At 48.0% G+C, this 24,761-nt stretch overlaps 1 protein-coding gene across 1 annotated transcript; it reads left to right on the forward strand.

The window, feature by feature from the left end:
* The first annotated feature begins 4,203 nt into the window (after positions 1–4,203).
* On the forward strand, positions 4,204–21,254 carry SEC61A1 (SEC61 translocon subunit alpha 1). The gene is made up of 12 exons (XM_049766529.1): positions 4,204–4,354; positions 4,549–4,616; positions 8,204–8,269; positions 8,363–8,441; positions 9,971–10,102; positions 13,405–13,514; positions 14,001–14,154; positions 15,829–15,989; positions 17,914–18,111; positions 18,316–18,507; positions 18,864–18,940; positions 20,437–21,254. The coding sequence occupies exons 1-12, from the start codon at positions 4,348–4,350 to the stop codon at positions 20,621–20,623; spliced, it is 1,431 nt and encodes a 476-aa protein (XP_049622486.1). The 5' UTR covers positions 4,204–4,347; the 3' UTR covers positions 20,624–21,254.
* The last annotated feature ends 3,507 nt before the right edge of the window (positions 21,255–24,761 follow it).

A 24,761-nucleotide genomic window follows, 5' to 3' on the forward strand; every position in this document is an offset into this window, starting at 1 on the left:
GTCCCCCCAAGCCAGGGGCGATTTCTGAGCACATAGCCAAGAGTAACCCCTGAACGTCAAACGGGTGTGGCCCAAAAACAAAACAAACAAAAAAAACACAATCCTGTGGGGCACCTTATGATTGTGTTCTTATTAGGTGGGTGGGTGGGAGTGTCAGAGTAATTTTTTCAAAAGGGTGGTAACAGGCCACATAAGACTGAGAATCCAATGATGCAGTTCCCCCAAGTACAAAAATGGCTGTGATGGAGTCCAGTTTTATCTCCACCTTATCTTCATCTTCCTCTACACTTTCTATTCCCATTCTCCTTCCCAAACCCCCATTTCTCTTCCCCTCCTACTACAGAGGCCAGATTGATGGCTCCGTCCCCACCCGCAGTGTGCCATGTCCAATCTCCCTTTCTTTCAGGGGAATTCTCATTTCCAGCCAGCACAGGCTCTTGAGGATGATAGCATCTCTCAGCATTCTTCAGAAATGTGTGGTTATAGACAGTGGGAGTGGTCAGAAGGAAGGATGGATTAGACCTCTGGATTGTGGGATCAAGGAAGGGCCATCTAGAACATAAGCAGTGATGAGGTCCAACCAATCCTAGGAGAGGAAGTAAGATACTAAGAATCTGAGTCCTCCAAGAATTGGGTGCTGAAAGGAGATAAAGTGATAGGTATGCTACCCCTAAAATTATTGTAAGCCATCATTTTAAAAGGCAGTAGGGTTGGAAGTGAGAGTGAGAAAGAGAAAACTGTCTGCTCCATAGGCAGGCGGAGTGGAGGGTTGAGGGCAGGAGAAGAATAGGGAAACTGGTGGTTAGAAATGTGCACTGGTGGGGCCAGAGAGATAGCATGGAGGTAAGGCATTTGCCTTGCATGCAGAAAAATAGTGGTTCAAATCCCAGCAACCCATATGGTCCCCCGAGCCTGCTAGGAGCGATTTCTGCATGTAGAGCCAGGAGTAGCCCCTGAGCGTTGCCAGGTGTGACCCAAAAAACAAAAAACAAAAACAGAAATGTGCACTGGTAAAGGGTATTGTACACTGCATGACTGAAACTCAATCATGAATAACTGTATTTGTGGGGGGACAAACAACTGTATTATCAACAACCTTTTATCCAGTGTTTAAATAATTAATAACAAAAAATAATCTGATACACTTTATTTGATTTTTGGTATGATTCTTTGAAATCTACAGGCCAATTTACATCTTAGCAAAATCTGTCACACAAACCCCCTTCGCTTAATCTTTTTTTCTACTGAGACTGCCCTGATCCCTAAATGAGAACAATTTTGTTTAAAATATTAGCATTATACTATCAGTTGTTCTGTAACTGAACAAGACTCATGTTTACTAAAAGTATTAAGATGGTATCCAGATTTTGTTTTCTCTTCATCCTAGGTACTTAAAAAATATTTTATTTTTTGGGGCCGGGCGGTGGCGTTGGAGGTAAGGTGCCTGCCTTGCCTGCGCTAGCCTAGGACAGACCGCGGTTCAATCCCCTGGCGTCCCATATGGTCCCCCAAGAAGCCAGGAGCAACTTCTGAGCGCATAGCCAGGAGTAACCCCTGAGCGTCACAGGGTGTGGCCCAAAAACCAAAATATATATATATATATATATATATATATATATATATATATATATTTTATTTTAAATGTGCAAATACAAAGACTTCACACCTGCTACTCTTGAAAGATCTACAATATGCTGACAGAATTTCTTGAGTTCATGAGTCTCCTAAAGATATCAGTGTTTTGTTAGCACAAGCAACCTGGCCCTATTCTCTGCACTCAAAAATATTCCTAAGACCATTTTCCTTTTTATTGAGGGCAACAGACACACCTGGCAGTGCTGAGCAGCTACTCTGGCTCAGTGCTTGGGAATGACCATGTTAGTGATGGGGGATTCAGGCCAGGTCAGTGAGATATATGCAAGCCAAACACCTAATCTCTCCTATCCCAGAAAAGTCCATGTTCAAGGTTCTAAAATACTCGATCTGTATTAAAATTTATGGCAATGCTTTTGTGTCTATTTACCATTAAGTGGTTCTTTTCCCCACAATACAAAGCAATATCAGCTCTGGTTCAACTATTGAGGTGAAGCAATTTGAGCTCTGGCCACACTCCAGGAGTGACTAGATTATTGGTAGAAAGAAGGATCTGTGATTTGGAGATGCTGTGACAGATTCCAGTGGCATCACACTGCCACCTCATTGAACGAACTTCCCTCCTACAATCATTTGGATTTTTCACCTTGAATTCGGTTTCCCCAGTTTCCCCATCCTACCCAAATTTTGGGGCAGGAATTTTCCAGGTAAAGACTTGAGCTCTCTGTGACACACACACATTTCCCCCAGACCAACAACAACCTCCTCCTCTCCATTCTCACAAGCACAGAATGTTTCCTCTTAAGATTCACTTCTTTGGCTATAGAAGCCTCCAAAATAAATTGCAAACTCCAGCCAGGCATCCCTTGATGACATTTTGTTTTTTTTTTGTTTTTGTTTTTGTTTTTTTGTTTTTGGGCCACACCCGGCGGTGCTCAGGGGTTACTCCTGGCTGTCTGCTCAGAAATAGCTCCTGGCAGGCACGGGGGACCATATGGGACACAGGGATTCGAACCAACCACCTTTGGTCCTGGATAGGCTGCTTGCAAGGCAAACGCCGCTGTGCTATCTCTCCGGGCCCGCTTGATGACATCTTGATTCAATCTTACAGCTCTCTTCACAGTCTTTGCTCCAAAGGGAGCTTTCTTCCCAAGATTCCAAGACATTCACAAATGCAATCACACAACCAAACCTTTCTGCAATGTTTTCTTCCTTCAGGTTCCCTAATGAGTTCTTTGCCAGAATGCTTTCAAGGTTTGCAATAAGGGCAACACCTCCCTAACAAGCTCCCCTATTTCCTTTTTTTTTTTTTTTTATCAAATAAAACAGCTTTATTTATTTGTAAATCTACATGCAATCCATTTAAATTTATCATGCATTTCTATTTTCAAATTCTCATCTTGTATCATACTCAAAAGCTACATTTGCCATTCATCCTTGAAAATAGACTTCTTAAGCTCCGTGAGCTGCTAGCTACACTGCTAATTTTTGGGTAGCTTTATCGAGTGATAAAGCTAAAAAAAAAGAAGAAGAAAATAGACTTCTTAAATAAATAACACGATAGAATCCCTATCAAAATTCCAACATTAGGGCCCGGAGAGATAGCACAGCGGCGTTTGCCTTGCAAGCAGCCGATCCAGGACCAAAGGTGGTTGGTTTGAATCCCCGTGTCCCATATGGTCCCCCGTGCCTGCCAGGAGCTATTTCTGAGCAGACAGCCAGGAGTCACCCCTGAGCACCGCCGGGTGTGGGCCAAAAACCAAAAAACCAAATAAATAAATAAATAAATAAATAAATAAATAAATAAATAAATAAATAAAAAACTCCAACATTAATATTCATAGAAATATAAAAAAAATCCATTCAACATATTTGGACCTTAAAAAATGTTTATTGCAAAGACACTATAGACGAAAAAATAAAATATAATATCAACAAATCCTATAAACCAGTAGAAATGAAACAACATGGTAGGAAAAAAAAAACACAAAAACACAGATTAATGGAACACAATTGAAAACCCAGAAATAACACATATCACACAATGATGGAAAACTAATTTATAAACATGGAACCAAGACTCTCCAATGGGGGGAAAGAAACATTTCATCAACACATAAATTTTGGATGAGACATGGGAAAGATAGAAATCAAAATCACAAATATTATATTATTAAATTTCCCTACTATTTCTAGCTCTGCACATACACTGGAAGCCTCCCAGGAACTCCTATCAGTAGTGAACCGGAAGTAGAAAGCTAACAGGGGGCCCACTTCCAGTCTCCGAGCCAGAAAATGCTTCCGGGTCAACTACACGACCCGACCTAAGAGAGTTCCATCAGCTTCCATGAGTCGAACATCTCCTGGATATCCGGCGCAGGGACAAAAGGCCTGCTTAAAGGGCGCAACCATGACGGTAAAGGGCCAGAATGTTATTTGGAACCACTTCCCCTCTCGTAAAGCCGCGCACCTAGCCACACTTCCGCTCAGCCTCACTTCCTCCCTCCGCGGCACTTCCGTTTCCGGCGGCAGCCAAATCTCGCGTATTCTCGCGAGATCAGTAACGCGCAGCCGCACAAGCGCAGGTTGCCCCGAGGCACGCCGGGAGTTGTAGTCCCGGCGCTACAGCGCGTGGCAGGAAGCGGGGTTTTGCACTGACGTGTCTCTCTCTGTCTTGGCCGAGGTCCTTCACTCCATCCAGGGCGGAGGAGGTTGGGCTCTGGGAGCCGATCGCGGAGTCGAGAAGCCGTCGTCATGGCGAGTAAGTCTCTTGGGGTCCTCCCCAACCCATTCCCAGCACCATCCTGGGGCCCTGCATAAAGTGGACAGGCCCTATTGGGCCTGCATTCCTCTTCTAACTGCTCCCGGGCTGCAAAGGTTTCACACCCTGGGATGGTGGGGAGATGCTTTCTGTACCCTAACTCTTGCTTCTTTTGTGTCTCCCCTCTTTGCAAGTCAAATTTCTGGAAGTGATCAAGCCCTTCTGTGTCATCCTGCCTGAAATCCAGAAGCCGGAGAGGAAGGTAAGTAACCCATCCCAGGTCATTGCCACAGCAAGTCTGCATGCCATCATCGAGACCCTGGAAGTTCCCAGGACAATTAAAAATGGCCTCAGCTCGACTCCAGGGGAATTTCTAGTTGAAATCTTTTGTACCTTTTCTGGAGCAAATTTAACCTCCTTGGGGTTGGCCTTCAGCCCAAAATGGATCCTGGCCTTAAGAGGATCAAGCTGGCAAAAGCTCCTAGACTCAGCTTGAATTACTTTTCTTACTGCACCTTCCAAAGGGAGCACCTCGGTAGGGCGTTCTCCCCTGGGGAAATACGCTTTTTTGGATCTCAGTCCCAAAGCTGGAGGAGTCCCTGGGTTCTCTGTAGATGGGATGCCCCTATGCCCCTACCTCTCTTCCACCTCACTCCCTGAGAGGCTTTTCCAGAAGTCTTTGTTTGAGAACTGGGTCATTATAACATGGGAAAATAGAAATGGTAAACAATAGAAAACTTTTTATCAGATTCCACCTGGTACAAGCCACAATAGTGAGTTTTGCAAGTATGAGTCATGGCTTTGAGATCATCACCAAATTTGGGAGGGGATTGCGGATTTTTTTTTTTTTTTTTTTTTTGGTTTTTGGGCCACACCCCGTGATGCTCAGGGGTTACTCCTGGCTATGCGCTCAGAAATCACTCCTGACTTGGGGAACCATATGGGACACCTGGGGATCGAACCACCGTACGTCCTAGAATAGCGCAGGCAAGGCAGACGCCTTACCCCTAGTGCCACCGCTCTGGCCCACCAAGATTTATTTGATTCTTGCACCAGAGGGAGTGACATCCCTTGCAGGGAATGGTTCGTCTCAGTTTTGTGCTTGTGTATTGGGCATCAACACAGACACTTGGAGTCTTAAAACTGATGTAGGGACCATAGAGATAGTAACAAGTTTAGGGATTTCCATTGCATGCAGCTGATCTGGGTTAGATCCCTGGGCCCCATGAGTTATGGCTTCCGGACTTAAAACAGTAATTTTGTAAATGCACAGCCATACCCTGCCTTTGCTCCACTCAGGCAAAACTTCTTGCTCTACTCAACCCCTGTGTGGTGGAGGAGACATGGCTCATTTAGACTGGCTTTCCCTCAGGTCACAAAGTTTTGTTTGCTTTTATCATTACTGCTGTAAAGTGGCTGTGCAGTACTAGAGGTCAAGCCCAAAGGGTCATGCCTGCAGGGCTTCTGCCACTTGAGCCATGGGTCTCACCCAAAAAGTGGTGGTTGTTGTTTTTCCATTTGTTCACTGCTGGGGGAGCACTCCTGGCAGGCTCAGGTGACCATATATGGTGACAGATCAAATCCAACCCCTCTGTCTCCCAAAAAATGATTTTTTCGTTTTTGTTTTTGGATCACACCCAGCAGAGCTCAGGGGTTACTCCTGGCAGGCTCAGGGGTCCATATGGGAAGCCGGGATTCAAACCATCATCTGTCCTGTGTTGGCCACGAGCAAGGCAAATGCCCTCCCGCTGTGCTATTGCTTCGGCCCCCAAAAGAGTGATTTTTTTTTTTTAAGAACATGATTTGTGAACTATAGAGAAGCAGGAAGGGCTTGCCTTGCACATGGTCAAATCAGGTTTTCACCCCAGTGCTCCATATGGCTCCATATACTCTGGAGGTGTGATCCCACAGCCAGGAGTATGTCCTAAGCGCTGCTGGGTGTGATCCCCCTTCCAACAAAGAACACAGTTGTGAGTGCTTAATACTGTCATAAAATCCATATTAAAGTCCTCATCCCTAATTGTCATTATTGAATTGGTTGACCCCTGGAAAGTCATTTGGGCATTGTAGGCAGAAGAACTAGTGAAGACGTCAAAGACTTTCCATCTGCTGCTTAGCACTGTAAGGGAGCTAGGGGTCTGGCTTATTTTTTACAAGTCACCTACAAAAAGTACAAGTGGGGGCCGGAGAGATAACATGGAGGTAAGGCGTTTGCCTTTCATGCAGAAGGACGATGGTTCGAATCCCGGCATCCCATATGGTCCCCTGAGCCTGCCAGGAGCGACTTCTGAGCGTAGAGCCAGGAGTAACCCCTGAGCGCTGCCAGGTGTGACCCAAAAACCAAAAAAAAAAAAAAAAGTGCAAGTAATGTCACCTGTTGTACATTTAATGTTAAGCTAAGGAACTGTGCAAACTTTGGAACAGCTGCTTGTGAGCAAGAACTAAACTAAACTCTGCATATTGCTCCTTAATGTCATGTTACTCATGATTCCTCAAAAATAAACTGTTCAACGAGCACAGATTTTAGCGGTGGCGCTAGAGGTAAGGTGCCTGCCTTGCCTGCTCTAGCCTTGGACGGACCGCGGTTCGATCCCTCGGTGTCCCATATGGTCCCCCAAGCCAGGAGCAACTTCTGAGCGCACAGCCAGGAGTAACCCCCTGAGCGTTACCAGGTGTGGCTCAAAAACCAAAAAAAAAAAAAAAAAAGAATAACGAGCAGCTTATGGGGCTGGAGAGATAGCATGGAGGTAAGGCTTTTGCCTTGCATGCAGAAGTATGGTGATTCGAATCCCGGCATCCCATATGGTCCCCTGAGCCTGCCAGGAGCAATTTCTGAGTGTAGAGCCTAGAGAAACCCCTGAGCGCTGCTGGGTATGACCCAAAAAACAAAAAATAAATAAATAAAATAATGAGCAGTCGGGGCCGGACCATAATACAGTGAGTGGGGAATTTGGCTTGCACCTAGGTGATCCACGTTTGATCCCCAGCATCCCGTATGGTCCCCCGAGCCTGTCAGGAATATTTCCTGAGCAAAGAACCAGAAGAAAACACTTGGGTGACCCCCCCAAAAAAAGTCAAGAGAATAAGGGGTTGTCAAAATCATCAAAGGAACATGGAACATTACAGCATGTCTTAGGCTGGGGGTTTTATTTGTTTGGTTTTGTTTCTAAGTGTGACCCACACGAGGAGATGCTGGAGGCCATAGTGCCAAAGATGGAACCCTGGGTGTCATATACGAGGAATATAGTCCCCAGCTCATAGGAGAGGCTTTAAATGGCAACATACTTAATTTGACATTGGTGGGAGGCCAGGGTTGGGCCACACTTTGTGGTGCTTGGGGATTACTCCTGGGTTTGTACTCAGGGAAGGAACCAAGATCTGCTACAACTGAGGCAAGTTTTTGGCGCCAGGCTTTGCTCTTGGGTGTGATCCTAAACTCTTTTTTTTTTTTTTTTTTTTTTGGTTTTTGGGCCACACCCAGTAACGCCCAGGAGTTGCTCCTGGCTATGTGCTCAGAAGTCGCTCCTGGCTTGGGGGACCATATGGGACACCTGGGGATCGAACCTCGGTCCGTCCAAGGCTAGCGCAGGCAAGGCAGGCACCTTACCTTTAGCGCCACCGCCCGGCCCCATATCCTGAACTCTTGAGAGTCTACCTTCACATTCATTTCACAGAAGTTGTGGGCTTTGAGACCAGTTATTGCTCTAAGACTCTGATTTCACATAGTAAAGGACTGGTGATTCTATTTGAGCTAATGGTTAAATGAGTTAACTGACTGGCTCCAGTCCCTTTCTGTTCACCTGCTTATAAAAAGAAGTCAGGGCCTGAATTCGCTCTGCTCTCTTCCAGATCCAGTTTAAGGAGAAAGTGCTATGGACTGCCATCACACTCTTTATCTTCTTAGTATGCTGCCAGGTAAGCCCAGGTCTCCCTCTCCCACCATGTTGGGAGGATAAAATTGGGGTGCTGCAGACCAGTATTCACACCCTTTTTTCTACTTATTTTCAGATCCCCCTCTTTGGTATCATGTCTTCCGATTCAGCAGACCCTTTCTATTGGATCCGAGTCATTCTTGCCTCGAACAGAGGTAAGACCCCAGCTCTCAGCACCTTCGTCTGTATAACTTCACTGGCCATGGCCCTCAGCCAAACAATACGCTCTGGCTTACTGTGGCCTTTAAAAGACTGAGGATGTGGGCCCGGAGAGATAGCACAGCGGTGTTTGCCTTGCAAGCAGCCGATCCAGGACCTAAGGTGGTTGGTTCGAATCCCGGTGTCCCATATGGTCCCCCGTGCCTGCCAGGAGCTATTTCTGAGCAGATAGCCAGGAGTAACCCCTGAGCACCGCCGGGTGTGGCCCAAAAACAAACAAAAAAAAAAAAAGACTGAGGATGTGATGTGCTGAACAATTGGCCTTAGAAAAAGCTGAATTTGGGCCCGGAGAGATAGCACAGCGGCGTTTGTCTTGCAAGCAGCCGATCCAGGACCTAAGGTGGTTGGTTCGAATCCCGATGTCCCATATGGTCCCTCGCGCCTGCCAGGAGCTATTTCTGAGCAGATAGCCAGGAGTAATGCCTGAGCAATGTCGGGTGTGGCCCAAAAACCAAAAAAAAAAAAAAAAAAAAAAAAAAAAAGAAAATGCTGAATTTAGCACTAAGGTCTACAGTCATATTTAGAATTTAATACAAATGAAGAATAAGACAATAGCAAGATAAGTATGTTTCAGAGAATATAAAAAATAATACACCAGAATGATTTTTAAAGAACTAAAATGATGGCATTTGCACCTGGATTTCTCTGTTTTGATGAAATTTTCAGAACATAGCCTTTGTTTCTGAGCTCTCTTTCCTATCTGCAGAGTATTGGGAAGGGTCCAAAAAATTGTGGTTTTATGTCTCCTGACTATCACAGAGTTTGAGGGAGGGAGGTTTTTTTGAACATTTTAATAATACAGCTTATGATTGGTTTATTATTACAAAGTACCTCAAACTAGATGCCAAATCAGTTGGAAGAAAATTTGTATAGATCACTTGTTTAGTTTAGTCACAGTTTAGTCACAACTGCTATTTGTGAGGATTGTATGGGCTCCTTTTCAGACTGGATTTTTTTGTTTTTGATTTTATTTGGGGGCCACACGAAGCAGTATTGAGGGGTTACTTTTGGTTCTGCACTCAGGAATTACTCCTGCTGGGCTGAGGGGACTTGATGGGATGCTGGGGTTTGAACCCAGGTTGGCCGCCTACACCCTCCCCCTTTATTATCTCTCCCCCTCCCTCTGGATATTATTTGAATGTTACCCCTTTATGTTAACTGACAAAGAGACCATCCTTATCTCTGGGAATCCAGCAAGAATCTGTTTATGGTGAATTGTAATGCAGCAATCTCTTTAAATGCCTTGTGACTTCCTAAACATAATAAGATATCACCGGGCATAATGGACAGGATGGGCTGAATTATGTTCTGATGGTTAATGTTTGGGGTTATTCTCTGAGTGCAGCTAAACAAACTGAAACACATTGGATTTGTATAAGGGTGCATGTGATTCCCTCATTTCGTTGCCTCTGTAGTGTTCTGATTTTCTAGGCTAATCCTTGTGTTCTCCCTGCTTTGTCACAAGGCACGTTGATGGAGTTGGGCATCTCTCCCATCGTCACATCCGGTCTCATCATGCAGCTCTTAGCTGGCGCCAAAATCATTGAAGTTGGTGACACCCCCAAGGACAGAGCCCTTTTCAATGGAGCTCAAAAACGTAAGTAGGGTTGTTGTTTTTGCTTTGGGGGCACACCCAGCCTGGCTCTACATAGGGACCTGCTCCTGCGTGAGCTCAGGTGATGGGTGACATGCAGTGCCAGTTATGGAACCAGAGATTTTGAATCTGGTACAGTGCTTAGAGTGACACACAGTTTTTCTTTGTGCTGGATCATATCCTGGCGTTGCCAACTCTGCAGGTGTTCTGTAGCCTGAGAACGAGTTTGAATGTGGAAGAGCTTTGAGTTACACTGAGCCTGGGGGAAGAGTGTTGAGTGTCCCAGACAACAGGATGAGAGGGCAGGTAGACCTGAGCTCCACTGGCCACAGTTTTCTTCTGCTGAGAAGATTGTGTTCTAAATCTGGTGGTAGGTTCAACTGCACGGGCTTTGTGAGACCCCTGCCTTCGGGCCCCTGACACAGGGCCGACATTTCTCAATTTTTCTTCTGAGAGTTTGAAGACACAAAAGGGTCATTGGGGGAACATCTTGGAACAGTTAGTAGTAGCTCTTCCGTTCCTCTTCATCTGAGAAAGTCAGAGTATTACTGCCACTGCTGCTGCTTATCTCATCGCATCAGATAGCATCACAAGGACCATTGCGCCAACCTGTCTGTCTTTCCCCTCTTGGCTGTGGACTGAAGTACTGATTGAGAAATAGTAGTAGGGCTGGAGTGACAGTACAGTGGGTAGGGCATGTGTCTTATACACGGCCAACCTGGGTTCAATCCCTAGCACCTCATGTAGTCCCCCAAACCTGCCAGAAATAATTTCTGAGTACAGAATCAGGAGTAACACAGCCATTTGTAGCCTAACAACCCCACCCCACCCCCCAAAAAAGAGAGAGAAATAGTATTTAGATTTTTCCCATGCCAGTATGTTTGACTTCAATTCATGGTGGGAAGGACCAGAGTAATAGCCCAGCGGGTAGGACAGAAAGCCCTGCACTCACCCAGCCTGAGTTTGATTCCCGGCATCCCATATGGTCCCACAAGCCTGCCAGGAGTAACCTGAGCACCCCTCAGTGTGGCCTAAAAACAAGCAAACACAAAATTAGTGATAAGTAATTGAGTGAGAAAGACTGATCTATTTTCAATGTATCCATTGCAGGCACAGTTCAGGATTTTATTGTATACACAAAAATTTTGTAATCATATTAGCTGGAATTGCAGAGACCATTTAACATAAAGTGTTTGCTTCACATAAGGTAACCCAGGTTTTGTTCCTCAGAACCACACAGACCCAGATCCCTGAGCACTGCAGGTTAAGGAAGGGGAGCTGGAAAATAAAAATTTTCTGAAAGGGAAGTAAATCAGCTATTTTCTCTTTGGTCTGGAATGTTTTGAGTTTTTTTTTTTTTTTTTTTTTTTTTTTTTTTTTGGTTTTTGGGCCACACCCTGTGACGCTCAGGGGTTACTCCTGGCTATGCGCTCAGAAGTTGCTCCTGGCTTCTTAGGGGACCATATGGGACACCGGGGGATCGAACCGCGGTCCGTCCTAGGCTAGCGCAGGCAAGGCAGGCACCTTACCTCCAGCGCCACCGCCCGGCCCCATGTTTTGAGTTTTAAAATTAGTTTTAATTTGTTTTGATATTTTAGCCTGAACCTAGAAGTGTTGAGGGCTTACTCCTGGCTCTGTACACAGAGATCACTTCTGACAAGGTTTAGAGCCACATGTGGTATTGGGAATCTAACCCAGATCTACTATATACAGGGCAAGCATCCTCATCATTCATTGCATCTTGCTCTAGCCCAGGTCTTGACAGTGTTTTTTGGTTGTTGTTATTTTTTGTGGCTGCTGTTGTTGGTTTTTTTTGTTTTGTTTTAATTTTATTTTATTTTGGTTTTTGAGTCACACCTGGTAGGGTTCAGGAGTTACTCCTGGCTCTGTACTCAACCATATGGGATGCCAGGGATCAAACCTGGGTTGGTTGTGTGCAAGGCAAACACCATATCCACTGTGCTATCGCTCTAGCTCTTGATAGTGTTCTTTTAAATGTTATCCTCCCTGAGAAATTTAGTATTAAAATCAAATAATAAATATATATATAGGGTGCTTATCTTGCATGAAAATGACCCAAGCTTGGGCCGGGAAGGTGGCGCTAGAGGTAAGGTGTCTGCCTTGCAAGCACTAGCGTAGGATGGACCACGGTTCGATGGCGTCCCATATGGTACCCCCAAGCCAGGGGCGATTTCTGAGCACATAGCCAGGAGTAACCCCTGAGCATCAAACGGGTGTGGCCCAAAAACCAAAAAAAAAAAAAAGAAAAAGAAAAGAAAATGACCCAAGCTTAATCCCTGGCATATCTGTGTAGTTCCATGAGCAAAGCAGTGTGATAGACAAACACATATGCACACACGCACGCGTATCCTCATCAGGTCCCTTGAACACAACTGGATGAGAGACACACACACCCCTAAAATATTTTGAAGTAAATAGTCATACATATACATTCACTTGTACTGTGGAGCTGATAAAAATAAATAGGTTTGGGGCTGGCGAGGTGGCGCTAGAGGTAAGGTGTCTGCCTTGCAAGCGCTAGCCAAGGAAGGACCGTGGTTCGATCCCCAGGTGTCCCATATGGTCCCCTCAAGCCAGGGGCGATTTCTGAGCACTTAGCCAGGAGTAACCCCTGAGCATCAAATGGGTGTGGCCCGAAAAACTAAAAAAAAAAAAAAAAATAGGTTTTGATCCCCTTATACCTGAGAGCCCAAGGGCACTATAAAAGGATCACAGAGTATCTGTAAAAAGAAAAGCTGATGTCAGGAGACCAGAACAGCTTCATGACAGGAAATGTCTGAGTGACTGAACAGGGAAACCTTAAGCACATTCGGTACAGGTGGGGATGGTTCGATGACTGTGGCCTTGGGCTTGGAAGATGAGTGTGGAGGTGTCCTAAATCTGCAGTAAACTCAAGACCTTGCACATCCCAAGTCCAGATTTCAGAGGACAGTTTTATGAACAATTTTTGTGCCCTACATATTGTCTTCAGTAAAGTGTGCCCCTTTTGGAGAGGACCACATCCACTGTGCTGTGTTCACGAGAACCATATTTCTCACGTGTAGTCACTTCCTCTGCCCCTTACAAATGGCCATGCACTTAACGCCAGGAGCACCATGCCTATGTTGAAGGGCATCCGGTCATTGTGTTCTCGGATCCTAACTCAGTATTGTGACCCAAAGCCTTGGAGGAGCAGGATCAGTCTGTCCTCGCTCCTGAGCAATAGCTGAGGAGGTGCTCACTGACTTCCCCCTGCGGCCCTTGCAAGGCCCCACTTTGAAGATGTGGTTTTCTTTCATTTCCAGTGTTTGGCATGATCATCACCATCGGCCAGTCTATTGTCTACGTCATGACTGGAATGTACGGGGACCCTTCGGAAATGGGAGCTGGAATCTGCCTGCTGATCACCATCCAGGTAACTTTGGAGAATGCCAGCAACCCCTCTCTGGTGAACACACACACTGCCCTCCCAGGACCACACACCTGAACCAAGCATTAAAAAGTGCATGTGAGGGGCCAGTGAGGTGGCGCTAGAGGTAAGGTGTCTGCCTTGCAAGTGCTAGCCAAGGAAGGACCGTGGTTCGATCCCCCGTCGTCCCATATGGTCCCCCCAAGCCAGGGGCAATTTCTGAGCACTTAGCCAGGAGTAACTCCTGAGCATCAAATGGGTGTGGCCCAGAAAAACCAAAAAAAAAAAAAAAAAAAAACACACATGAGAAGCTAGAGTCCACTTGTTTGCCCTTCTGAAACCCTGAGTCAGGAATCTTATTAACCTGTCTGCTGAGCTTTCATTTCAGCCTGGCTGTCCAAGCAGAAATAACAGGGGATGAGAGAAACATGCTGTGGAACAGGGTACGCATAAATTCTTGAGGTTTTCTGACTCTGGCCTCAATTTTTGCAGCTCTTTGTTGCTGGTCTGATTGTCCTGCTGTTGGATGAACTTCTGCAGAAAGGTTACGGCCTGGGCTCAGGGATCTCCCTCTTCATCGCCACAAACATCTGTGAGACCATCGTGTGGAAAGCATTTAGCCCCACCACCGTCAATACTGGCCGAGGTAAGGGTCTGGCCCTGGAGGGGAGGGTGCATAGCAGAAGGCAGCGGTTCCCTCTTCCCTAGGCAGAGAGAGGCATCTCCATCTGGGGAGCGTCTCTCATTCCATGTGTGTGTGCAGTTGGTGAGAGCACAAAAGCATTTCTGAGCCTAGGTTGACAGTGTTCACGTTTCTCATCTAAGAGTAGCCTGCAGGGACATCACTGTCCCTGAGTCCAGGTTAGGCTCTTATTTAGCACAGTCTGGATTTCCATTGCAGGTGAAAGCCCATTCAACTCAATTGTACTGTGGGTTTTTGTTTGGAGGTGTAGGTAGAACTTGGGCCACACCTAGTGGTGTGGGATCATTCTTGGTGGTACTTGGAGAACCATATGTGATTCTAGAATTCAAATGTCGTATGCCCTGTGCTTTCTGGCACACCCCCTCCCTTTTGTTGTTATTTTTTGTTGGTGGTGGGTTTTGTTGTGTTATTTGTTGTTGTTGTTGTTGTTATTGTTTTTTGGACCATACCCACAGTGCTTTAGGGCTTGCTCCTGACTGAGCTAAGGATCATTCCTGACTGGGCTCCTGGGACCATATAAGGTGTCAGAGATCATATCTGGGTCAGCCCTATGCAAATATAGCACCCTATTCTCTATATTTCCCTCCAACCTCTTTCCCCCCCTTTTTTGAAGGGTTTGGGGCTTCAGATTTGGGATCAGGAGACAGTTCTGGCAGTGTTCGGGGAACTTCGTTTGTGGTATAAGGCAAGCACTTTAACCCCTGTACACTCTCTCCAGCCCCTCAACAGTCTTCTTTCTGGTGGACGTACAGGTGGTTTTCAGCTTTTGTGCTGCTTATTGCAGCAGTAAAGCAATAAGCATCTTCATGCATTCATCTCTCTGTATTTTGGTAGTCACTCTAAAATAGATTGGCAATCCAATGCTCTTGATAATGTCAGGGATGGCTTTTCGATAAATTAGATGTTTCTCACCTGGCTGCAGCCACGGTTCTTTCGTTAGTCCCTTAAGGGCTTAATGACAATCTCTAAACAAAAGTCAGTCTTAACTGCCTAGGAAAGAGAAATTGTCTTTTCACTGCTAATTTCGTTAGTCCTTTGGCAGAATCCCACGGGCAATGCATACCCGTGTGACTTTGATTTTTTTTCTTCTTCTTCTTCTGTGAATTAAATGTTGGAAATAGACTCTGGCCTCCAGAGACTCTCAAGCCTCATTCGTGAGACTGAAAGTAGGTCCCTGGATAAATGAAGGCCACTTGTGCAGGCAGTAAAAGAAGAGTTATTTAGAGTTGGAGGCAGGAAATGTCAGGAGCCCAGAAAAGAGTGAGTCAGAGCAGACTGGACTTTTATTGGGCATAGCTGAATTGCAGAAACCCCGTGCATGGCATCTTAGGGGCTTGTGGGTTGGCAGCCAGGCTCTGCAGGGAGAAGTGGAGCAAGGCAGGAGAATATAGTTGGGATGAGTGGCTGGACAGCCCCTCTAGCTAGCTAGCCTGAAGGGCATTCTGAGCTTGGCACAAGTGTCATGGGCCAACATTCACTGACCTCAAGCCAGGCTGCATTGAGGAGACTGCCAGCTGCTTTGTGGGCTCCCAGGGTCGAGGCATTTCTTTTCTTCTTGAGAATCTCAAACTTCATTGCTTGCTCATTCCTTCACCTGGACCCCTCCTTCTCTACCAGGAATGGAGTTTGAAGGAGCCATCATTGCCCTGTTTCATCTCCTGGCCACACGCACTGACAAGGTCCGTGCCCTCCGCGAAGCCTTCTACCGCCAGAATCTGCCCAACCTCATGAATCTCATCGCCACTATCTTCGTTTTTGCCGTGGTCATCTACTTCCAGGTGCGTGCGGACCCAACCAGGGGCTGGGCTACCAGCCAGGCATCCATAGCCATGTATATGCTCCATGTATACTCAGTGGTGACTTACACGCACACACACACACACACATTCCCAAAGCCATGTTCCTTTGGGTTGAGCCTAGCAGTGGGCCAAAATATCTTTTTGTTTTTATTTCACACACACACACACACACACACGGGACGTCGGGATTCGAACCAACCACCTTAGGTCCTGGATCGGCTGCTTGCAAGGCAAACACCGCTGTGTACACACATACACACACACACACACACACACACACACACACACACACACACACACAGGACGTCGGGATTCAAACCAACCACCTTAGGTCCTGGATCGGCTGCTTGCAATGCAAACACCGCTGTGCTATCTCTCTGGCCCAAAACATCTCTTTAAAGTTCTTTGTTCAATGGGGCTAGAGTGATAGTACAGTGGTAGGCAGCCAACCCAGGACCGATGGTGGTTCAAATCCTGGCATCCCATATGGTCCCCCAAGCAATTTTCTTAATATAATTTTTATTTTAATTATAGTGGCTTACATACCGTTCACAGTAATATTCCAGGTACTATTTACATTGAATTAGGGAACTGAATCACCGAACTGTCCTCCCACAACCGCTCCCATCCTGCCTCCCATATCCTCCACTCTCCCCCCTGGGGCTGCTAGAATGCGTGGTTCCTTCTGTGTCTTCTGTTTATTACTTAGTGGTCTTATAGCTGTTTGGTCTTGGTGCCTCCATTATTGCCCCTTCTAATTGGGAGGCGGGACTAGAAAGTTCAAGTTATGTGGTTTTCCCCAAGCAATTTTTGAGTGTAGAGCCAGGAGTGACCCTTGAGAGCCGCCAGGTGTGACCCCCCCACCACCAAAAAAAAAAAACTAAAGTTCTTTGTTCAAGAGAAGTGAAAAAAGTAAACTGCCACCTGTTCTATCATAACCAAAGTGTGGGGCCTTTTATTGGTTTTAGAACCACACCCAGCAGTGCTCAGGCTCATTCCTGGCTCTTTATTCAGGGATTATTCCTGTTGGGGCTTGAGAGTCATACAGGGTGCTGGGAATCGGACGAGGGTTAGCTGGGTGCAAGGCAAACACCCTTCCTACTGTCCTGTCAGCCCTGGTCTTAAGGCCTTTTCAGCTCACTAGGCAGAGGTACCCGCGCCTGCCCTGGTGTGGCTGCATCTGATGATTGATGAGTATCGGTGCTTATTGGAAGAAGACATGGTTGAGGGAATAGCTGAGAGTTTATGGGAAGCCTCTGTGTGGCCAGCCCTCCCAGCATATCGCCCTTCCACCAGAGCATTGGCATGTGCCTGATTGGTCATGTATGCTACTCCGGGACTTGACCAGTGTTGGCAATGGAGCCTCGAATCCTGTGTGTTCTGAGCCCTGTTCAAGACCCCGAAATTGGGGCCAGAGTGGTAGTGCAAGCAATAAGGCATCTGCTTTGCGCACACTAGCCTAGAACAGACCAGGGTTCGATCCCTGGCGTCCCATATGGTCCCCCCAAGCCAGGAGCGATTTCTGAGCCCATAGCCAGGAGTAATCCCTGAGCATCACTGGGTATGGCCCAAAAGCCGAAAAAAAAAAAATAATAAGACCCCCAGAATTGACCAAAGTAATGTGATAAAACCCATTCTGTTCTTGAAGGTGTCAGAGGGAGAGGTGGCATCGATGATTTTCTCTCTTGGATGGAAGGACTGTTACTTGAAGGGCAGGGAGGGTGGGCTCTATGTAGGCCTCAGCCCCAACAGGGCCACACGTCTTCTGGGTAAAAATTGGGTCACTCCAGACTCTGCTTTGGGGTGTATGTCAGCCGGTTGGCTGGGAGTGTTCACTGCCAGCCTGTGGGGGTCGTGGCCTCCACTTCACCCTTCATAGCTGTTTTGTTCTCTGGCTTCTCAGGGCTTCAGGGTGGACCTGCCCATCAAGTCAGCCCGCTACCGAGGCCAGTACAACACCTACCCCATCAAGCTCTTCTACACCTCCAACATCCCCATCATCCTGCAGTCGGCCTTGGTGTCCAACCTCTACGTCATCTCACAGATGCTCTCGGCGCGCTTCAGCGGCAACCTGCTGGTCAGCCTGCTGGGCACCTGGTCTGTAAGTGCGGCTGCCTTGGCTCTGTGGCACAGCGGGCTGCTCTGGTGTCTTGCTCAGGCTCGAAGATGTCACTGAAAGGGCCCTCTGCCGTGTGCCTTTTGCACAGTTCCCCCTCCAGCTAACTTTCTCTGTCTGAATGTGGTGCAGTGTCTGGGTACACCCACTCAGCTGCTCTCTTTCTCCCTGTCTTTGTTCCCTTTCTAGGACACTTCTTCCGGGGGCCCAGCCCGGGCTTACCCAGTGGGTGGCCTCTGCTACTACCTGTCCCCCCCAGAATCCTTCGGCTCTGTGTTGGAAGATCCGGTGCATGCAGTCGTGTACATTGTGTTCATGCTGGGCTCCTGCGCCTTCTTCTCCAAAACCTGGATCGAGGTGTCGGGCTCCTCAGCCAAGGATGTGAGTCTGAGTTCCATGCAGGATGCTACAGGGTTGGGGTGGGCACACTGGATCTCATGTGATAGAGAGATGAGGGGGCCCTAGACTCATGCCCCACCCACAGAAAAGGGTCTGTCCTCACACCCAAGCTTCCTCCTGAGGCGCGTCCAGACCAGTGGGTTGTTGGGCTCTATTGTTCGGGGCTCCGAGCCAGAGAGACAAGATTTGATCATGTGACTTTTTTGCAGCATCCATAAAGCATACACAGCATTATGTGTGTTTGTGGCCATCGTAAAAGCATTCTGTGCGCACAGTGGGGGGAGGCTGTATCTTCTCCTTGGGAAGAATTCAACCTCTTCTTTCTGGGTGTCGCACAGGTTGCTAAGCAGCTGAAAGAGCAGCAGATGGTGATGCGGGGCCATCGAGAGACCTCCATGGTCCATGAGCTCAATCGGTGAGTGTGGGCCAAGGGCAGCTCACCAGGACAGGGAGTCATGAGGCCTTTTCCTTGGGGTACAGGGTAGGGAAGGTGACAGTTTCTGATTCTGGAGGCAGAAAAATCAGCACCTCCAGCCCATGGAGGGGGCCAGTGTGTGGCCCCCCGCTCAATAACCACCTATGTGAGGAAGTAGGGACAGGGACAACAGTTAACCTTAGAGACCCGCCGGCCTGTAAGTTTAGAGCACATCAGGCTGGCAGAGGTGGCACGGGGAAGGGCTAGAGCCAAGGATTGGAAGTAAGGGTGGGAGAGGAGGAGAGGGGTCAACTGCTATAGGACTATAGAGTTGGCTGCAACAAATGGCACAGGTGACCCTGTGTCTGGCCCGGGCCCTGGTGATGCCCCCTACTGCTGCCCCCTGGGGTGCGCTAAGGCCTCCCCTTCTGTTGTCACTGAAGGGCAGCAGTGGTTGGTCACCATGAACCAGTCTGGTGTGTCCTTATAAACTGACCATAATACCAGCTGTGTAGCCCCCTTATCCCGGCCCCCAAGGTATCCATTTCACAGAGTTCCAGCCCCTATTTTCATATACTTTCTGGAAACCTAAAATTGTGTTTTCCTACATGGTGAGACCACCCCCACCACAATGGGAGCTAGAGTGGTCCTGGTGCAGTTGGGGGGCATTTTGTTCACTAAGGGGGGCTGGCTGGTCTTTTTTTTTTTTTTTTTTTTTTCTAAAAAGAGGGTGGTACGCCAAGTAAGTATGGAGCCTGAGACCTAGGATGACAGCCGCTCAGGGCAAGAGAGAGTTCTGGGTTAAGACACTTGACTTGCCTTGCGGTACCCAATACTGCATGGTCCCACTGAACATAGAGCTGGGGGGGGGGGGGCTTCCCTGAGTTGTTAAGAATTCATGAACTCGGGCCGGGCGGTGGCGCTAAAGGTAAGGTGCCTGCCTTGCCTTGGACGGACCGAGGTTCGATCCCCCGGTGTCCCATATGGTCCCCCAAGCCAGGAGCAACTTCTGAGCACATAGCCAGGAGTAACCCCTGAGCGTTACCGGGTGTGGCCCAAAAACCAAAAAAAAAAAAAAAAAAAAACCAAGAATTCATGAACTCCTGACATGTGGAACTCAGGGTCTTCCGTACCTTGCATTATGTGGCCCTAAGGTGCCCTCCCCTGCCCGCAAAAATACAAAAACTTTATGTTGTAGTGATCATTTTTAAGCTGATAAATAATTTGAGTATCAGCTTAGCTTCCAGGATTTGGAAGGCAATCATTAAAGGGTCCAGGTGGCTGTCGTGGTCTTACCTCCCCTCTGCCCTTTGCCTTCAGTATATGGCATGGGGAGATGGTGTTTCATGGAGGGAACAGGTGGCCAGCAGAAGTCAGGGTCCTCCATCAGAGGAACCTTGTAAGACTCCTGGGCCCCTTCCTGTAGCCTGGCCCCAGTGGCAGGGTGGGGAGGACTCAGCCCAGAAGCACATGGCTGATGCTCTCCATCCCCCTAGGTACATCCCCACGGCGGCAGCCTTCGGGGGCCTGTGCATTGGAGCCCTGTCTGTCCTGGCCGACTTCCTGGGCGCCATCGGTTCGGGCACTGGGATCCTGCTTGCCGTCACCATCATCTACCAGTACTTTGAGATCTTCGTCAAGGAGCAGAGCGAGGTTGGCAGCATGGGGGCCCTCCTGTTCTGAGCGCCTGTGGCCCCCCGCCCCCAACCAGGGACAGGAAAGGAGCTCGGGATGGCCAAGGACAGGGGCCACCACCTCCCCCTGAGGAGCTCTCATCCTAGGATCGCTGCTCGGGCATGTGGACTTTTGTGGCAAATGAGCTTTTTGAATTTCATAGTCTTTCATTCCACTTTGTAAAGTGCTAGAAATTTCCCGGTTTGCAGTTTTTGCTTTTTTTCCCCCACCCCGGTGCTGCCAGGAGGACTAAGGAGGCAACGCCCGGATCCATGTTGGGGCAGGGGTGGTGTGTGCCATCCCGTGTCCATGTGACTTCTGTTTCCACCTTTCACCTTCTCAATGCTGTGGTAGAAGCACAAATCCTGTTGGTGGGTCTGCTCAGTGGTGGCCGTCACGAACCACGCAGGGCATCCACTTGTGCTGGGCCACGTGGGCGACTTGTGATCTTGTCTTTACCCAAGGGGCTGTCTAGCATCCAACTGTCCCTCTGGAAGGCACCATCATCCCCCTGAAAATTTGTTACTGTAGGGCCACTGCTTTCCAAAATGGGAGACGAATTTCCCAGAACGCTCACTCAGGTCCCATCTTCAATTTCCCCTGTGACCTGAGATGGAGCAAGTCTGGGAATCATCTTGTGCCCCTGGATTATACCTGAAGGCACTCTGGAGGCCTGTGGGGTTGGGGGGGGGGGTCTGGGAAGTGGTCTTTGGGTCTCTAACTCTTCCATTGTCCATTCACTCTTCCCACTGGCCTCAGGAGAGGGCGGGAGGAGCCCTAAGGTGGTGGCCACTTCCAACTTGGGCTTCTGGGGTGCCACCACCTTAAGGCCAAAAACTTCCCACTCATTTCTAGACTTAGCGTGTGTTAGGACCAAATGAGTAGAACAGATAGCACAGTGCTCTTGGCGAAGCTGCTCCAATGTTTATGATCATCACAATTCCATCAGAAATCCATTCTGTTTGCAATAATGGAGTCACTAGGTCTTAGGGCTTCAGACCTCTTCCAAGGCCCCTTTGAGCCCCTCAGGAGACAGTGTCCACAAGGAGCGGTGCCCTACTTGTCGAAGGGGCGCATGACCTTGTATAACCCTGGGGAGATGAACCCATCATCTGTGGGTGCCCCCAAAGCCACGGCCAGTCAGTGGTGGCACCAGCCAGACAACTTACCATCTCACGCGCGGCCTTGTCAGACCCAGGTCCCCACCGGCCCAGCCTCCTTCCTCAGCGGGCAGCTGGATAGCAGCCTGTGGCTCAGCCCAGGATCCTAGCAAGGACCCGGCCCTGCCCACAAACGTCCCCTCTGTGGGGCTTTTGCTACTCATGCTCACCAGGGTGGGAGGCTGACCCAGACTTCCAGGGGACTGTCACTGTGGACGCCAAAATGGCCTAACTGAGATAAGGTGAATAAGTGACGAATAAAACCAACTTTTTACAAGACACGTGGTCCAGGTCTCTTTTTTTTGTTCCCTTTGAGTCCTAATGGGCCCTTGGTTAAGAGATGCTGGACCTCCACAGTTGGGCACTGGCCAGCATGGCTGAGGTGACCCCAACCTCAGCTCTTCCTCAGTGATCCCAAATGAGCAGAGTGGGTGGTCCTGAGGTGGGGAAAGGTGCTGGGCCTGGCCTTGTGCCCCTTCAGTGCCCACATCAGTGGCAAGCAGGTGGTCTGCATATAGGTGCTACATCCACCTGTCATCTACAAGTCTTGTCATTGAAAGGTCTGGGCCTCCTCTGGTGCTCAGGTAACCTTCTCAGATGTCGGGGACTGAATCAGGATTGGTATACCCAATCAACTCTGTCTGGTGGGGTAGAAACTGCTCGCCATTTCCTAAGGGGACCAAATGGATGACCCAATGCGTCTCACCATTTAACAGATGTAGATACTGAGACTCAAAGATGGCAGGCTGGAGGGCTCACGCTGCCATCTAGTGGCAGAACTGGGACAAGGCGCAAATCACCTTCGAAGTCCACAAGACCCTCCTTGGCCAGCGGGGCAGGAAGGGGAGGAAACCTGTTCATCTCCCCAGAGTTTTCCCAGGTGGCTCTTGGCTGCAGCATTTCAGGAGGCCAGTCCAGCTAGCAACCGTTTGTTCCCCTCTACCTAATTTTGGGGGGGGGGGTTCATTATTTAGGGGGACCCCTCTCAGGGGTCACTTCAGGCTCTACACTCAGGGTCGAACCTAGATCAGTCACATGCTAGGCAAGTGTTCTCCTCTCCTCCCCTCTCCTGTCAGTTGACAACCCATCCACACCCCTTGTCTGCTCCCATTGAAAGCCTTTGCTAGATCCCAGCCCAGCCAGGCATGGATGAGGTTTTTATGCATAAAGTGGCCCAGGGAAGAGATTGGCCCCATGTCCTGTCTGTCCTCAGGGTCTCCTCATTTCCCTGCACCACACACAACAGAACATCCCCTGCTCCTCTCACGCGCACTCAGTCCCTACTGTCTACACAGGTCCCAAACTATACTATTAGCTCATCACCTAGCAAGAGGGAGTCTGCAGAGGCCTGAATAGTAACACCGTGGATATGGCATTTGCTTGCACGATCTGGGTTTGATCCCCAGCAACCCATATGGTTTCCCAAGCCTGCCAGGAATAATTTCTGAGCCAGGAGAAATCCCTGAGCACCACTGGGTATGATCCCCCAATAAAAGAGGGGGTCTTCAGGACCCACCAGCCTCCAGCCCCCCACCAAGCATGCCTCAGACTGCAAATGCTGTTCAAGGCACACTCCAACTGTGGACAAGAACTCAGAGGCAGCCCTTCATCTAGAAGAATCTCCATGCTCTGCAGTTGGGGGAGGATGTGAGTCACGGAACTGAACAGGACAATGTTATTAGTGAGCAAGAGAAATAGAATGCCTTTCTTGAATACAGGTCGGGGGTGGGGACATTGGTGGTGGGAATGTTGCATTGGTGAAGGAGGATGTTCTGTTTATGACTGAAACCCAACTACAATCATGCTTGTAATCATGGTGCTTAAATAAGGATTTTATTTTAAAATAAAATAAAATATATGGCAAACATGCCCTACTCTCATCATCTTCCCTACTTCATTCACTAATAAAATAATAATAAAAAGGGGCCAAAGTGATAGCACAGTAGTAGGGTGTTTGCCTTGCAAACAGACCTGGGTTTGATCCCCAGCGTCCCATATGGTCCCCTGCACCAGAAGCGATTTCTGAGCGCATAGCCAGGAGTAACCCCTGAGCATCACCAGGTGTGGCCCAAAAAACAACCACAACACAAAAACAAAATAAATAAAATTAAAATGTCACAAGGGAGACGGCCCAAAAAACAACCACAACACAAAAACAAAATAAATAAAATAAAAATGTCACAAGGGAGACAGCTCGAAAGGACTTGAATGCAAGGGTCCCAAATTTGATCCCCAGCACTGCATAACCTCTTCCAACACCCTCTACCAGGTATAGCCCTTCCAGCTCCCAAGCCCTGGTGACCATCAGCAGCTCTGAGCTGCAGCATTGCAACCCCATGTAATACCCAATTTTCCTCCTGGTTGGCAAGTACTGGAGAGTGGCCTCTGGGCCCCTTAGGACTGCTGGGTGCCCCCACCCAATACATAGCAACTTTTTTACAAATGCCACTAAATGCATATGTGCTAAAGGCTTGAGGGATATATTGAACTAACATCTGCCACACAGAGAGGCACATTGGGAAGAACATTGGATATAATAGCATTGAGGGTTTGGGGATAGGTTTTATTTGTAAAGCACAGCCTGCTACACATGCAGCTGTGACTTCTCTCCTTGGGAATGTGCACATGCTCTTATACTATTAGATGATAGATAGATAGATAGATAGATAGATAGATAGATAGATAGATAGATAGATAGATAGGTAGGTAGATGATAAATGTATAGATAACAGATGATAGGGTATAGAGCAATAATAGCAGGTAGGGTGCTTGCCTGCATGTAGTTAACTCAGGTTAATTCCCCAGCATCCCATATGGTCCTCCGAGCCCAACAGGAGTGATTCCTGAGTCAGGTTTCATCCCTGAGTGCTAGCAAATGTGGCCCAAAAATAAACAAACAAGAAAAAAGATGATATATGATAGATCGGTAATAGATAATGGGTGGATAATAAATAAAAGATGGATAACAGGGGGCTGGAGCAGTGGCG

This window comes from Suncus etruscus, chromosome 20 (genome assembly GCF_024139225.1).
Source record: "Suncus etruscus isolate mSunEtr1 chromosome 20, mSunEtr1.pri.cur, whole genome shotgun sequence".
Lineage (NCBI taxonomy): Eukaryota > Metazoa > Chordata > Mammalia > Eulipotyphla > Soricidae > Suncus > Suncus etruscus.

Excerpts from the sequence above, each read along its gene's own strand:
- SEC61A1 (XM_049766529.1), top strand. Across the intron at positions 8,270-8,362 it reads TCTTCTTAGTATGCTGCCAG|ATCCCCCTCTTTGGTATCAT; the intron begins GTAAGCCCAGGT and ends ACTTATTTTCAG. Across the intron at positions 13,515-14,000 it reads GCCTGCTGATCACCATCCAG|CTCTTTGTTGCTGGTCTGAT; the intron begins GTAACTTTGGAG and ends CAATTTTTGCAG.